This window comes from Lagopus muta, chromosome 5, assembly GCF_023343835.1.
Source record: "Lagopus muta isolate bLagMut1 chromosome 5, bLagMut1 primary, whole genome shotgun sequence".
Classification (NCBI taxonomy): Eukaryota; Metazoa; Chordata; class Aves; order Galliformes; family Phasianidae; genus Lagopus; species Lagopus muta.
This window is the reverse complement of record NC_064437.1, coordinates 18193464-18210524: the sequence shown is the minus strand read 5'-3', so window position 1 is coordinate 18210524 and position 17061 is coordinate 18193464. Positions and strand designations below refer to the sequence as shown.

The window sequence follows — 17061 nt, the reverse complement described above, 5'->3', positions numbered from 1 at the left end:
GATGTATCTAACATTATACATATTTTTTCCATATGTATTAAAATGTAGCTGGAGTGACAGAGTAATGAAACGATGCTTCAGCATTCAAAAAAAATTCTGCAATTTATTTTTTTATTCCAGTAAAACAGATCAATCAAGTAAAATCCTGCTAGATATTTTTTGCTGGGATAAACTAAAGATTTAATGGTCATGATAATGCAACTGAACATGCTATTCTGAAGGAACAGATGTTCTGGCTGAAAAATAAGCAGATTTTGGGCAGATTTCAAATATTACTGATTGGTAATAGTGGAGAAAAGCAGAAAAATAAAACCAAACCACTCATGATAATTTTCCAAATTATTCAATGGAACTTGCCCCTGGTTTACACAGCGTTCATGACGATCATGCAAAAATCTCAAAAACTTGAGATAAAAAGAATAGATACTTGCTGTGTCCTTAATATACACATATTATATAAATACAATACAAAATGGTCTTTTCTTTCTTGTTTGATCATCAAGAAAGTCAATTTATACCACAGTGGATGTATGACACTCACAGTTCAGTCTTTTACCAACCTCACCCTGAACCCAAGCCAGCAATTTACCACAAAGTCATCTTGGCAGCAGTATCTTATGGGTACTCAATGGGACTAGTCCAGGAGAACCTTTTGGGAAGAACGAATTCACAGAGTAAACAAAACCAAAACAACACAACAATCCTGGCTCTTTTTGTTACCAGGAAATAGAATAATTTTAACATTTCCCCGGTCCCCCTCCCAGTTTCACAGACAAGATAGGAGCTTCACAGTAAATCATTATACCAGGATTCTCATCCTGAAATCTCATATAAAAAGTCCTGGAAATATATTTTGCCACAGGAAAAAAAAAATAAATAAAAAAATCGAGCAATCATTAATAGGACGATATCCTTACTAACTTGCTCTTGAATTTCTTTCTGGTATTTCAAACTAGAGAATAGTTCTCAAAGGGCTCTGGTAGACAAAGCCCATACAGAGATCACAGAAGATGAATCCTGGGTAACTGTGTACTGAGATTTGGCACAAGTGAATCTGTGCAAGGTTGCTTAGAGATGTACATTCCACATAATGTTGGCCATGTCTACCATGAGTTAGCAATGGTAACAGACAACAGGAAACAGGGTCAGAATCATTGATTTAAATTCATTTAAGACTTTACACTCCTCCTTTTTCAGTGGGTAGGCCCTTACAGAAAGTTACTACTATCCTCTAATGTCCTGGTAATTAGTCCTGTGTGACGCTGTAGACAAATAAGCATTGATTAAGGGCGAAGACTGCATCAACTATATCAGAAGCATGGCTTAGGCTCACTTTAAGGCAGTGCAAATACTTGACGTCTCCTTTCAGAAGCACAGACATCTTGTTTGAGGCTGCAAAAAGTGCCAAGAGGCAAGTATAAAGTATAAAAAAAGACTCCCAGCACAGCAAGGTTGGCTTTTCTGTTGCTTATACCCAACTCTCTGTAGTCAGGGATGTGTTCCTCTGAGCTCCAAAGCTCTGGCAACAATGTGGCACTGTGGACAGACAGTACTGTTTGCATTCAGTTAGTATCAGCAAGAGCTACTCCACTTTTGTCCCTTTTAATCCTGTAAAGTTAACATCAGCTTTCCTCTCAGTGTCCTATTGCTATTTTGTCAAGAAAATCATCTGGTGTCAAACACAGCACAAAAAGAGATGCAGATACTAATGCAACCTACTTGGCTTAGTGGCTCTGTGAGCTTACCAGTGTTGCTGTTTCTTTACTGCATGTGCTAATTGAAAGAATAATGTATTCTGGGGGGACAAGTACAGCAGAAATACTTCTGCACCCCAATAAAAACAAAATCCTGAAGCACACACTTAACAAAATCACTGCCATCACTTTCCAATTTAACATTGTGAGGTGCCTTAATAATCAGAGACATAAAAGACGAAATCCAGAAACAGGCTAGAAAATTACAGATGGAGCCACTCAGAGCCAGACCAAAGCTACTTGGCTGCATACAAAATGGCCTCACCCTTCCACCAACTTCCCGTTTATTTTTTTCCTTTCCTTGTTTGTTTAAAAGAGTTCTCCTCTGTTGCAGTTTAACCCAGCAGGCAGCTCAGCACCATCGGGCCCTTTCACTCACTGCCCAGCCGTGGGATGGGAGAAAAGGTAAAACTCATGAGTTTTACCTAAAGACAGATTGACAGGACAGAAAAGGAAGGGAAAATGCAGTAATATATTCTCATATTACTAAAACGTAGTAACAGTGTTCAAAGATATTCAAAAGAAGCGGCGCACAATGTAGTTGCTCACCACCAGTGACTGGTGCCCACCCAGTCCCTGAGCAGAGCAGACCCGCAGCCAACACCCTCAGTTTTATCGTTCATCACCATGCCAGGGTACAGGACATCCCTTTGGTCAGCTGTCCTGGCTGCGTCCCTCCCAGCTCCTTGTGCCCCTGCAGCTTTTTCAGGCAGGGCAGTGTGAGAACCAACAAGTCCTTGACTTAGTGTAAGCACTGCCCAGCAACAACTAAAACATCAGAGTGTTATCGACTTCATTCTCATCCTAGATCCAAAACAAAGCACCATGCAGCTGCTAGGAAGAAAATTAACTCTACTCCAGCTGAAACCAGAACACCTTCTATTAACAGTTACAGTGCTCCTGCTAAGAAGGCTGACTGCACTTAGGTAGATAATACTGATAAATTGTTATCTTATTTTAAATAATTGTTTATCTCAACTAGAGAGGATTGCCTCAATCAGTCACAACTGTAAAAAATGTACATATTACAGAAGAAAAAGGGCCTTCAATTTTCAGATATATTTCCCTCTTCCTGCTGTCAAGATGGTAGTTGCAGTGATAAAATACATGCACTGCTGTATCTAAAAAATGGTCATTGTATGAAGGTAAAAGTTCTCTCTCTGGAGAAAACATGCCTCATGCATGTACAGACAAAAGGAGGAATTTCAGCCCTGGGGATTAATAGGCATGGTATCACTTGAAGAATACACACTAGGGATGAATTCTGAGCTTAAAAAACAAACAAACCCACCTTTCAAACATGACTACCTCCAGGGTACTAAACAAAGAAGAAACAAAGAAAAAAAATGGAGTTAACCTACCTCATCTTGTGTCCCACACTTTTATATCTCTACAGTTGGATAGATTTTGCTTCTGTTAGAGAACATTATTCCTTACTCCTACCCTTAAATCTCACTACTGTTCACTTTCCAATTTTTTATTAGTTATCTACACTGTTATCAAAGTTGGCAGTACTTCAGAAATGTTCATTTACGTGATGTTTCATGGTCTTATTCTGTAGCTGCTTTTGCTTAAAAAGAAAACTGTTAACATCATCTTTAATGTCAATGTAGTTGTATAGAAGAGCATGAAATGTCAGTCCACTGAGACTGTCCTTTCAGCAATATGAACAAAACTGAATGAGAATTTGCTCAATGCTCCTAAATTAACTAAGCCTAAGATTTGTGAAGCTGTAGTCAAAGGAGGAAGCTCTAATGATACATTTCAAGCACACAGGAGATAACAGCATTCCAGTCTCCTGGAGGAATTATAGCTTCTGGCAGAAAACAATGGGGATCAGTGATGGCACAACATGCAAAAGAGCACACCACACCTAGAAGATAACACGGATCAACTGAGCCCTAGCACTTCAATAGCTTGTAGTACGTCCAGTTACATTCTGTACATTGTCATACCTAAACTCTGCTCAAGTTCTAAAGCAACTACCTGGTATCAAAGAAATCAGTAGAATAGCTTACAATAAATCAATAAAAATCCTGGGATATAACAATAATCCCGAAATAACAATAATCGAGTCTGAACATAAAAGGATCAGATTGAAACTGCTCCTTAACAAGTATGCTTATATAGTAATACTGTTTTTATTTGATTATTCTTCTCATTACTCATTGTACTGTTTAGGTAACATTATCTAGATAGAGAAAATTCTGGCTTGACTTCCTAGCAAAAGCTGATGCAAAAGCAAGAGCACATTCTCTTTGACAGATGGAACCATAAAGCCACCCTCATTGTAGCCTTTAGCTTCATCTTTATGTGAACCTGACCGTGTAAGCAGAGCATCTTTTCTGTAAGAACACGTTGTACAGGTATCAGTGAGGCCAGCTTGTTCTGCAGTATCTTGTTGGGTTTTTTTAAGTAATAAATAATACAATAATGATTCAAGAGGCAAATTCAGACAATTTTTCTCTGAAAAGTTTACCATTCGTTGGTAAACAGTAAGTTTGTCTGTATCTCAGCCAAGCTGTGTAGCAGCTCTGCTTTGAAGAAAAACACTGCAGGCTTGGGTACATGCCTGTTGTAAGCCATTTCTTGATAAAAAGTAAGGACCTTTGTTTCACAATATGACTAAAGCAGAACAGCACTGGGAAAACTGCCTCAGGAAGTTCACTCACAATATAAATCATAGCCAGACTTTCCATACCTTTCTAGACACAGGAACTCTTAAAATATCAAACCAATGTGACTAGAAGCTCAAGTGGACAAAATACTTAGCAGACGTTCTTCTTAGAACAGATTTGTAAACTACATACACCCGTACCTAATTCTCTTTACACACATATGTATTTTATAACAAAATCAGAGAACAGTCTGTTAATGAAATCTCCTAGACAAATGAAAAGTGACAGACAAGCTAGTTTTCATTTTTAGTGAGAATGAAACTGTAGAATTTCCAGTAAGAGAAAACGGTCCATAACAACAAAGATGCCTCTGGTTCTTACTCTAGTTCCTGCTCAACTCTTACCCATGCAGGTAGTACACAGATTTCTCTCAAGGTATTCTTACTTTGTTACAACTACAGGCTTGTAAGTAACATGCATAGAACTCTCTAGGTCAATGTAATTATCAGGCAATAAGACATACCAAATTCTTTCCTGTGATGTTAATATATTGCTTATTGCAGTGAGATCATATTCTTGATGGAGCTTTACACAGTACTGCGCACTATAAACACTATAATAGTGGTATTAACATTTTTTTCCACCCAGCTTTTTCTTCTGTGTATACTGCAACCTTCTAACAAAGTACCCGAAAAATTAATTTACAGCTAACACCTGTACCATATGCTAACAGGCAGCTTTTTTTTTGACATTCAAAGAAGTGATATCTCCTTATGTTCTTGCTTTACTGGCCTGAGGCAAGGTGATGTCATTAACAGAGGGTTTTGCATAGTCTTCACTGAATTATGGATCAAGATTTTACATGCAGATTTAAGATCTCAGTACACAAACACTACCCTTAAAAAATCTTATCTGTTATCACTCTTAAGGATTTCAGAAGTGTTATCATTAATATCAGACATTAAGCTCACAATTATATTCTTATTGCAACCTTCACTTAATTTAAATTACATGGTGTGACTCACTGATCACTGACAAAGAAAAAAGTTCAAACCTTCATTCACACAATAAGGCTTGGGTCCCAGGAAACATGTCTCCCATCGTGCATTCCATTTAGAATTTCAACATCATCTTCTGCTATTGTAAAATCAAACACCTGTGGGAATGCATATGTAGTTAACACTATGAACACAGAGACCATCAGTAGCATTTCTATCATTTAAAACAAGACTCATTTAAGTTTGAAGGTAATATATACATCTAATTCTAATCTTCTGGAAATTATTTTTAAATTTTGTCATAGACAAACATCATTCTCCATGAGAATGATAGGCTCCACTGGGCTCCTTTACTCTTTTTGTGACTCACTTTCATTTGTAGTTGGTTTTTGCAACACCCTGGCCTCAAGCAAGGGTCCAAGAAAATAGTAGTATCTAAGGTCTCTTCTGCCAAGGAGAGTTATTAGAAGGTATTAGTACTTTCACAAAGCTATCAAACCAAAGGCTTTAATATGGGTCAATTAATACAGAAGAAGACACAGTTCTACAGTTTTTTAGTACTGATACTAACTTGAAAGCAACCATCTGTCTTCATGTACAAGTTCTTACAGCCACAGGCTTCTCCTGTGGTGAGATCTGCAACATGCATGATGGTGACAGTGTTCTCCTAGCAGTTGTATTACTGGTACAATATCACTTCAGAACTGAATTTGCTTTCAGTTGCTCCATCATGAAAAGATCCTGCAGCGACTGAACTGCTTACAAATGAGCTCCTCCCCATCCTGCATTATCCAGCAATTGCTGCCTGCTCCTTGTAATTAAACTTCGGTCCTCAAAACCTTTTCCAACCTAACCCACAGACAAATCACAGAACTATAAATACTATATATTATATGCTCAGGGGCTCACTGAGGTTCACCTTTCCCCATTTTGACTAGAAATCGTAGAGACTTACACCAACACATTGGAGAAGACAGATTTGTGATAAATGTCAGATATCTGCAATTCCCTGTCTCTCTCCTCTGTGATTTGAGTTTTCCTGCAATACAATCCCTCAGTTGCATTAAATGAATTGGTGGGGTCATAAAGTCAACTCTGTGAAACATATAATTAATCTGGATTTAAAGTACTGGAGGGGAAAAAAGAATATAAAAGAAGAAGAAATTCTTGTTTATTCTCTCTGATTTGGTTCACAACACAGTGCCACAAACATCTGTGCTTGTACCACAGTCACAGCATGGATGTCAGAATAAACAGTCAGAGCAGGAGCTACATAAGCAGACATAGCCACCAGGAGAAAGCCTCACTGCATGTGTGGGAATTCACACTTAAAGCACATACAGTGAATTCAGCCAGAGTCAGAAGGTTGCTGTCTTCTTGCTAAGTTTTATCCCAATTTGCCAAACAGATCATACTCCTAACAGACCTGCAGAAGAACAATGTGTTTATGGTTTTATGTGTTTACGGTTTTATGTGCTTATGGTTTTCCCCCACCCCTCTCCCCCTCGAGAAAGCTTTCATATTACAGAAATGAGGAGGAAGCTAATTAAAAACATTTAGTGTAAAGAGAGAAAAAAAAAGGGAGGGGACAGGAGATACTGCTAATCCTCATTCCTTTCCCACTTCTTTGTGCACCCCCTGCATGTTGGGCCCTTCTCAGCAAGTCAGTGCAAGAAGGTAGGGGAAGAGTCAACTCTGACAGGATTGCAACTTCCTTCAGAAGTATATGGGATATCTCCAAAGGAGTTTTGTAGCTTTCATATCATGTCTTTGTACTGTGCATAGCACACACATTGCTTCATTTTGATCCGTGAACCTACCACAGCCAGTCCACGATTTTCTACAATAAATCAGTAATAGATAAAAATATTCATAACAAAAACTCAACGACAAAAGTTGACTGTCCAGTATTCAGCATCCAGAAAGTCGGCAGATATCTTTCTTGTACATACTGATCAAATCTCCAGTTGATTTCTGACACTGATGAATGATATGCCCTAACTACAGGACAATGGGCAGGTAATCCCAAATTCTAAAAACAGTTCAGACATCAATTGGACTTCAGTGTGTAACCAAATCTTACCGTGCAATTTTCCTGTATCCTTTCTGCTCTTGTGGACTTCGGAATAGTCACAATTCCATTCTGGAAAACATAATTCTTGTCATGATTGAAGTTTACATAATTTCAAAGAAAATCTTCTCTCTGCAAATCCTTTCAGACATTCCTCATGCCTTCTCAGGTTTTCCTCTCATTTTTCAGAGGACACTGCCATTTCCACAGGCCTTTTGTAATTGCAGTTGTATGCAGTGCGTTAACTTCCAACACAGATTATATCGTTTAAATTACTTCAATATATTATTTCACTGCTTAGCACTTTGTGTTGAGTAAGAGAAATCAAAACAATACTCCTTACTGTTTTTAAAATTTAGTTTAAAAACATCTCTTCTATTACCAATTCCTTTCATTCTCTACAATCAGATTATTTTCATGTCTAAAGTAGTGCCTTGTTTTGTGTAATACATCTTTATGCACAGCACAATTAGACCACAGATCAACATACTAAAGGCAAAAAAAATTCAGTATATATTCTGGTTTGATGAACAAAACCCACTATACACTTTTTTTTTTCTTCTGAGAGAGGGGATAGGTTTTTATTCCCACCCTCCATTACCTGTATACTCCAGCGTATGCAAATCTGTGCTGGAGTTTTGCCATATTTCTTTGCCAGCTGAATGATACTAGGATGAGTGAGTGCTTCCCCTTTGGCTAGAGGACAGTATCCTTCAAAAACAATCTTTCTGCTCCTACAATAGTCCACCAGCTCCTGAGGTCTTTGGAAAGGGTGACATTCAACCTTAGGCAAACAGAAAAAAGCTTTTACTAAAAACCTTCTAAGTACATATAGCAGAAAACATTGTCATTGATAAATGAAAATATTTTTGCCCTCTTGCTTTAAAAATGCAACATGAGTGAAGTTACTTCTAATGGGACATATTTGGAAGCAATTAGTTTTAGAAGACGTGAAGGATAATAATCCACTCAAAACATTTTGCCATTAATTGGCACAGTAGTTTGCTATGCATTTTATGTTTACCCCAGAAACAAGGTATTTGGAGCAGTTATCTTCCCTACCTGCAGTTGGACCTGTACTCCTGTTCTGCTTAGCGTTTGAGAAATACACGCAAACACATACTGGCCATCAGGTCATTTTTATGGGCGATTTGATACTCTTCCCCAAAAAGACTGCCTTAATTACTTCTTGACTAATGATCTTTTCTGAGTTGCACAGGCAAGAAGAGGAGGTGGAGTCTCCTTTTACAAGACACAAACCAAAAGAATGTGTCTAGGATGAGGGCCTGACCTCTGAAGCAGTGTGTTGGCATAGACTACACAGGGAAAATCCTGTATTCCATAAGCGGTGTCACCAACATATGGAGGAAGGAGTCATGCTGTGGAATGAACTGTGCAGGAGACCCTTGGTAGGAAGGAAGATCACAAATTGCCAAGAACCAGCTAAGAGAAGAAAAGCAACAAGCTACAAGGGCATCAACTGGAAAAAAAAGTTATTAGAAAGTAAGAATCTCAAGTCACTTTGTGGGTTTTTAATAAAAGCCAAAACCAAACCTCTGTAATAGCAGTCCCTTACTCCTTTTACTTAAAAAATATTTCACAGCTTATACACTGTAAGAAACACCTTCCTCTGCATTCAGATGAAAGTGGGTGGCATTGATTTTAAATAATAAAATACATAATCATGTGATGTAGCCTTGGCTCAGCAGCTGTCACCACTGTTCCAGTGATCTAATTCTTGCGCGTTTTGAAGAAAACTACTCTCCTGAACAATTAACTCAACACATGGAATCTGGAAAATTTCTTCTGCCATAAAAGGGACAAATGAACATATCCTGTTTCTCATCTTTAGTACATGTTGTCTTTTCAGACAACAATAGGCAGAACAATAGGCTGGCAGTCATTCAACATAGACTAAGAAAAAAACGTGCCCCTGGAAGGCTGGGCTGAGTCAGCCTAACGCTGCTATGATCTAAATTACTAGGTGGACTCAGGAACAAGGTTCAAGCAGCAGACACATCCATGTCTTCAACCTTTGATGTTTCTTGACCTCCGAGTAGCCTTTGTATTTCATGTTTATATTTAAAAGACTGGTGTTTAGGTCATACAGTTACTCACTCGTTTGCAGCTGAGCTGACTAGAAAATATTCTCATCGTTTATTACACAAAACTGAGGGGAAAAAAAGAATGAGCAAGCAGTTCCTTTCAAAACACTGATTAACAAAACCCAAAGCAAGCCTAATCTACTAGTTCCTTACGCGACTGAACTATAAGACTGAGCATCTTAAAGCAACACCAGGTACTCTCCCAGGTAAGTATCATTTTACACTGGTAATTAGATATAGATACACAGTGTCTTCAAATGCGCTAACACACCATGACTATTGGGATCTAATTAAAAACTTGTTAAGTACTGGCTAGAGGGTGTATTACTCAGTTATTTAAACAGAAATAAGCATTTTTAGAGAGGTTCTTTGCACTAAGTGCAATAAATACTACAGCCTTGAAAATACTAAATACATTTTTTTTTCCTACAAATAAATGCTGAAAAACCTGAAGCATCTCTATAGCATCAGGTGAGTTATTCAGGACTTACTGCTAATACACATGCAGTCAAGATTTAGTCATTTGTCTAATATGGGTTCAAAGCAGCACAGTTCCAGGCTGTACCTTAAGATTTAAAACCATAACAGTACATTGAGATGTTCCCTGTTTCTCAAGTAGGCTTTACAGCAACAACCATGGGAACATACATGGGATCATTTTACCTTGTGCCTTTCACTGATGAGACTTCCACATTTCATGCACTGAATTCTGTCACGCTTTTTTGTCACTCTCTGTTGTGTACTGCAAGTATTTTTCTTCTTAAAAGTGTGACTAAAATAATCAAGTGCATGAAATGAAATAATTACTTCTGTTTTGTTTTGGGTTTTTTTATTTTTATTTTGAAACCTTTCTGGAAGATTCTAGCAGCATCTGAACACAAGGCCCCAGCATCCTGAGGCAGAGGAGACACAGGGCGGGGGGCCAGCATGTGCTTCCCCTCAAAATAATAATTCCTACTTCCTGGCCTGCCCCACCCTTGCTATTTCAGTCACCAAACTTCTCAGGCAAGGGATGCCCATCAAGTAGCTTAGAGAAAGATCTTGATTTATTCTGGCACTCTACCCAGAGTGATTTGTGTGTATAATCCGTCCTATTTAATAAAAGAGTTTGCAGTTCACATTACTGAACTCTTCACAGCTGCAATTTAGTCAGCCACCAGGGCACTGCAGAAAAAAGCACAGATTTTTTTATGACAGCTGCAAAGGGAGAAAAGTTAAGCCTAACAGCAATCCTGATGCAGGGACCTAGACTCTCAGTAAGGTCCATGTGACAGTACACAACCCTTACTCATTCCAAACCGCTGCAGATCTTTTCATGTGGATCTTTACCTGCATCTGGATTCCAGCCAGCTTCTCAAGCAGAATGTATAGACTAAAAATTATTTTTCCTTTAAAAAAGTGAAATTTCAGCCCAGAATTGAGTTTTCTTCATAAAGGAACAGTTCAAGTGAGTTTATATACAAATGCCTGAAAATCATAGCATCAAATCCTAAAATGCATGTCTACCCCGTACAAATTTACATATTATGGCTTAATATCAACAGTGACATTAACAATATTTAAGCGTTTCTGAGGTCGTACCACAGCTAACTGAACTCCCACGGAAGTAAAAAAAAAAATAAATAAATACTGATGAGCACCTTTGCACAGAATTTGGAGAGGATCCATCTTGTTTCAGTGTATTTATTGCATTAAATGTACGCCAAGTCAAATACAAATCCTGCAACACAAACCTGTATCTTGTTTCATTCTTCACTGTTAGAATGAAATACTTAGCATAGAACAGTTGACAGTACTTCTAGTAGTAGGCTGCATGCTCATTATCAGAAAATATTTAGTCTTGAAAAGGCTGGTCTTTCCTACTTTGGTAAAGAACATCACAATAGTGTGTTGGTTTTTTTTTCAGGAACCAAGAAGCAGCACTGCTTACAACTCAATTGGTATAACAGAAACACTGCTTACCACCTGGTACATAAAGACAGCAAAAGTCAAACACACAACTTCATTTCTCCTGTCTTCCTACTTCTTTCTCTTCACAGACAAATAACTTTCAGTTTTAATACCATAAGAACTGTTGGAATTGCACGAATATCCTAAATTCTTTATGATAATTTAAAATAGCTAAACAGAAGTGATTTTTCTTCATTTATACTTTAAATACTTAGAATTTCAATGTCATCATTGCTTGCAAATGTTTTGTATTTAGAAATAAGTTCACTGAAAGAATAGGCTATCTTGTGAGTATACAGAGCAAAGTTCTTTGGTATCACAAATACTGGGCAATAAAGTTGGAATTAATTATAGCACTTGCTTCTATAGTGCTTCAGTGATCTCTTCATCAGACTCAGCAACAAGTTCCAACACTGAGCAAGGAACAGCACTAAATATTCTTTTGAAGATTCCATAGCCCTGACAATTGACAATTAATGCTATAATGAAAGTGCTAGAAGTGGAGCAGTTTGCAGCAGTACAGACATTTTTTATTTGGATGTGCTGTGCACCACTTTAAAAAAAATGACTACTTAAATACAGAGGGATAAATGGAATAGTCCTGGGCACAGACACAGACACTCAACACTAATCTTTCAGAACCACTACGGTTTCAACTTTTTGACTCCTCTTTCAGCCACAAAACAAAGGACCCCATCAAGAAGTAACTTCTGTTAGCAATGAGACTGGTAACGCTGACATTGTGGGTAAGAGGAAATTTGCAAAACAATTCCATAATTATACATTTTAATCTGTAGTGATTTGGTGGGACACTGAAAAGCTACTCTTATTTAACACAGCAACAATGTCTGCCAAGCTCCAGAGTAAGGTTTGAGGAGGTATATTTCTGAAAAGATGACACAACTGAACCTTGGCAAATTTACCCATTCTTTAACAGGCACAACCTGGTGCCTGGTTTATTTTGAATAACTGAACTTCAGTATTTTCCTTCTTTTTAAGTACATTTTACATTACTCACAATTGCCCTTTAGCCTTCTGTCTAGTGATCAACAAAAAGTAGAGATGTTCTGTCACACTCTGAGCAATCCTTTTATGCCTGTTTCTAACTTCACGCAATAAAAACCTGCCAAAAAATCCTTTACACCTGCTGAAAAGGAAAAAGCATGTGTCTGTACCTCAGCCATTCCAGTTCCCTGTTCTATGTTAGCAGAAGTGCACTTTCACTAGCAGCAAGTGGTAGGAATTGGAGCAGCTGTCAGTGTCCTGGAAGTCTGCTCATGTGTAGGTGACAATTTAGTGTATCTCCTCATTGAAGAGAGAGCAAATGTACCAGTACACTTGCACGGATACAGTATCACCTCAGCGTTGCTTTGAGAAATTATACTTAGTATTCAAGCACAGGATCTCCAAAACCTTGTTTACTCTGGAGACACCAAATGTTTAGTGCTACTTGAATTTTTTCCTCAACTGCTTTATCATCAAAAACTGATGCACTAACCATTTGTTTGGGCCTTAAAACCAATCACTGACAACTAGCTGGGAGAAGATGGGGGAATGAAAGGATGAAGAGGATGAAGAATTTTTTTTCCCCAGTTGAAATCGCCTTCCTGAGTGGTTTACAATGCATGTATAGAAATGAAAGAGAGGAAATTGCAGGAGTAAGGCTAGTTATGTTTAGTCTTCCAGGCACCAGGATGGGGAGGAGTGGGTTATTAACCCAAAGCCATAACTAGATTCTTAAATCTATTTCTCCACTCACCTGATTAACATGTGGGGTAACCAGACAGTCTTCCTGTAGTTGCTCAAGATGACTGATAAGAAAGTTGCTTACGCCAATTGATCTACACACACCTAACAAGAGGAACAGGAAAAAAAAAGTTTTGGGATGATTCTGCTTGGGAGGATTGCTTGAAAAATATCACTTTCAAATGACAAAACTATTTGTACAGATCATTTCAGTACAGCGAAACAGTGCAACGTGACACAGAGAAAAACCACCAAAATGTACTTTGACAGCATTATCTGAAAGCATGGTTCTGTCAGTCACACTAGGAAATCATTTTATAATCTAAACACACTGGAAACTCCCCAGTGTATAAAAACTCTGGGCTAAATTCTGGGAAAGGCTCCTGCAGTGTAAGCAAAGAACAATTGGATCTCACCAGAATGAAAAGAAGGAAATGGTGTTCTGAACAGCCTGCCAAAACTAAAGAAAAGTGGAACATTTTGCAGAAGACTAATAAGGTGTGAGCAACAAAACACAAGGACACACAATTCAAATGAACTACGTAACCCTGCTTTTATTTCTACTAGCTTATTACTGAGATGTTACATAAAACTCAGAATAAAAACTTGAAGTAATAACTAACAAGAAACAAGAAGTTAAAATGTGTAGGAAGTAGAATGTGCAGTAGAATTAGAACAGCCAGGTTTTTCAACCTGACATGCCAATCAAAATACAACGGGATGAGTGTTATAAAGGCTTTTTTCTTTTCTTTTTTTTTTTTTTTTAAATAAACTCTAAATGTGCATGCATGTGAATTAAGTGTTGACAGTTCTGAAGTCAGACACCTCCCTTCAAACCCCAAGTATGATAAAGTACAACTCCCAGTACAGGCCTGCTACCACACTTCAAACCTGACTACTCTTTGACATGTTGATCCTCTTCTGCACTAAACACAGCTCATAGGGAAACCACGTGCAACCAGGCTAGCAGCGGTTTCCTTAGGCTGCAGATTCTGCAGACTATTAATCAGACTCAATTCCTTAGTAAATGAATTTACTGACTGAATTCACATTTCAATCTGCAACTCTGCCTCAAGTTATGTGCACCCAGGAGTCCCATCAAATTCTGCTCCCAGCCGATTATATACACAATGCACACCATGTCTTTACGCGTGTCCTCTTGCATACAAATATCTGTATCCACAAAAAGAAAGGAATTAAGCCAAAAGTTATAGTCATTGGCTAACTTCAGGCACTTGATGTGAAAGGAAAGATTTCTGGACCAAAATTCTCTTTATCCTGCAGTTAGAACTGCCCTGTTTTGAGGTCAGCAGGGAAGTACATGGAGTTGCCTTGATACGGAAGTTCAAATACAGACGCGCAAAAAACGACTATTAATGTAACTGAAATGTGGGAATACAAAAAAAGGAGGAATTCTGCTTGATCCAGAATGAAGTTAATGAAAACACTGGAGGAAAATATATAACTATTCCTAAATGTTAGTTAGGAAACCATTCAGAAGATGTGTACATGTTTTATGTATTAAAAAATAACACACTAGTTACTGGTGAGTTGTTGGCATTTTTAAAAATCAAAAGGTTAGATTTATGTAAGCAAAATAAATAATTTTTTCTAGGCTTATCCTATGAAATTATGTAAGTAAAGCAATTACTGTAAGCACAGTTATAGGTAAAGTTACAGTTTACTGCTAGTTGTTAAAAACACAATGTTAAAACCCTTAACAATAAAATTTGCACCACCACATACAAATACAGGCAATTTGACTGTTCTGTTTTCACATATTTTAGCAGTGAAAGCAGACAGACTTATTGCACAGCAGCAATACCTTGCACACATACCATTGCTTTTTAAATGTGTTTTCCTTTGTAGAATACAAAAAGGAGAAAAAAATACATGAGCAACTACATACTAGGCAGCTATCACTTGCAGAAATGAACACTGTTCAAGATGCATAAAATAATTAAGTTACAGTCTGCATTACGGCAATTTATATAATCTGTATGTAATCTGCCAGAAGGGGAAAACCCAAGCTTTTGATTTGTACTGACAAGTTACCCTGCAGTGTCAATATTAACAAATTATTTTGACAGAGAAGTGAGAAAAACATTTACATTTTTAATACAATGGTGAACCAAAATATTATACACTATTGTTGAAAGCTAAGGAGTTAAAAAAGCATGCTTTCAATTTGCCCTTAAGAACAAAGCTTTTATTTCAGGCAGAATTATAACAAAAAATCTCTTAGATAAAAGATGAAAGCTCGTACTAAACTTGTCCATTCCCACAAAAAACATCATTGCTTTTTTTTTTCCTTACAGTATTTTTTAAGACGTTTTGCTTCCAGCTGACTCCAAGTTGTCTGTCCCATATACTCTTTGCATTCACTGTAGGTTTTTGGCTAGAGATCCCATCAAGAAATTTTGTATCAGTTATGCTTTGTCTCGAATCTTAGTTACACTTACTAAAACCGATATTAAGACACTTCTATGCTTAGTTGCAAAGGCTAAATTCCAAACTGCCAAGAAAAATGAATATCTTCCCACAGAACATGAAAAATAATGACTAGAATTTTCATATTTTTGTGGAAACAGCACTTTCCCACCTTTTAAAGGGATAACGATTGAACCATTTCACATTCATTAAACCTAGGTATTTTGTTTTGGTAAAATTAGAACCCTTCATTTCAACTTCATTACTCTGCGATTGGTTACAGTCTTATACAGGAAAATTGAAGTGCTTTAGGTTTGATATTAAATTACAAAATGAAATGCAATAAATATGAAAACTATTAAAGTCCGACTGTATTAAAAACTTTATTTCAATGCACGCTGGAAGCATGAATTTGAAACAATGGAATCGCCTGAAAAATGCAAAGTCCAGATTTCAACCAACAAGCAATAGATTTTACTTCAGAGAATTGTTTCCATCCAGCTGAATGAATACTACCACTTTTGCCCTAACTTGTCCAAATCTGGGAAAGACTGCTTCAGAGAACGAGATTATAGAGAATTATTTTCACAACTGGCACTTGCCGGATTAATTATTATGAATGGGGATGGATTAATGGTTGGACTAGATGATCTCAGTGTTTTTTTCCAACATTAACTATTCTATTTTATGATTCTAATGAAGAACTAGAAAAGGATGGGCACAAAAATGAAGATCTAAACCCATTACCTGTGACAGTGTATAACAAACAAGATCCATGAAATGATTACATCAGCACTGTAACAACAAAAAAAATTACACATCCTGAGAAAGTCAGTTGTATGCAATAGTTCTTTCAGTACCTCAAAATACTTAAGAATAGGTAGCAGATTTCCTTGTAATTACTGTGCTTTGCTCAGGCACCACAAAAATGCTAAGATTTGGAAGAAGCAGCTGAAGATTGCTCTCACTTACGGGAACATTCAAGTAGTGTAGCAGGTTCTCTCTCATCTCAGCCTTTCCCTGACAGGAACAAGGTGCAGGTAAGACATAGCAAAGAAAGCAAGAAGGGGCAGAATGTATTTATATCAGCTAAGCCTTTAAGATGTAAAGATTTTTATGAGTACGCTACAAAATTTGTAGAGTACAATTTGTATTAGGTCCCCCTTTATGTGAACAAGAAAAGGTGAAAAAATAAGGTTAGTTTACCAGAGAATTAAGTGTAAACGCACCCTTGCATATATGAAAATATTTGCACATGTGCACCAATACATCCAGTTTTGCTGAAAGTGGAGACCAATAATAGTTTGTGTAACAGGTCTCAAAAGCACCAGAATGCTCCAGAAATTAGGCAAAATAAATACATCTTCTAAGCAGGCACTGTGTTGAAAT

General features: G+C 37.4%; 1 protein-coding gene across 1 annotated transcript in view; it reads right to left on the bottom strand.

The window, feature by feature from the left end:
* LOC125693467 (uncharacterized oxidoreductase ZK1290.5-like) overlaps positions 1-17061 on the bottom strand; it is a 46741-nt gene that overhangs the window by 3823 nt on the left and 25857 nt on the right. The window contains exons 4-7 of the mRNA XM_048945485.1: positions 13256-13347; positions 8043-8225; positions 7454-7513; positions 5427-5528 (exon numbers count right to left, since the gene is read on the bottom strand). Of these exons, the coding sequence (XP_048801442.1) occupies positions 5433-5528; positions 7454-7513; positions 8043-8225; positions 13256-13347 (431 nt within the window). The 3' untranslated portion in view covers positions 5427-5432. The remainder of the gene's footprint in view (positions 1-5426; positions 5529-7453; positions 7514-8042; positions 8226-13255; positions 13348-17061) is intronic.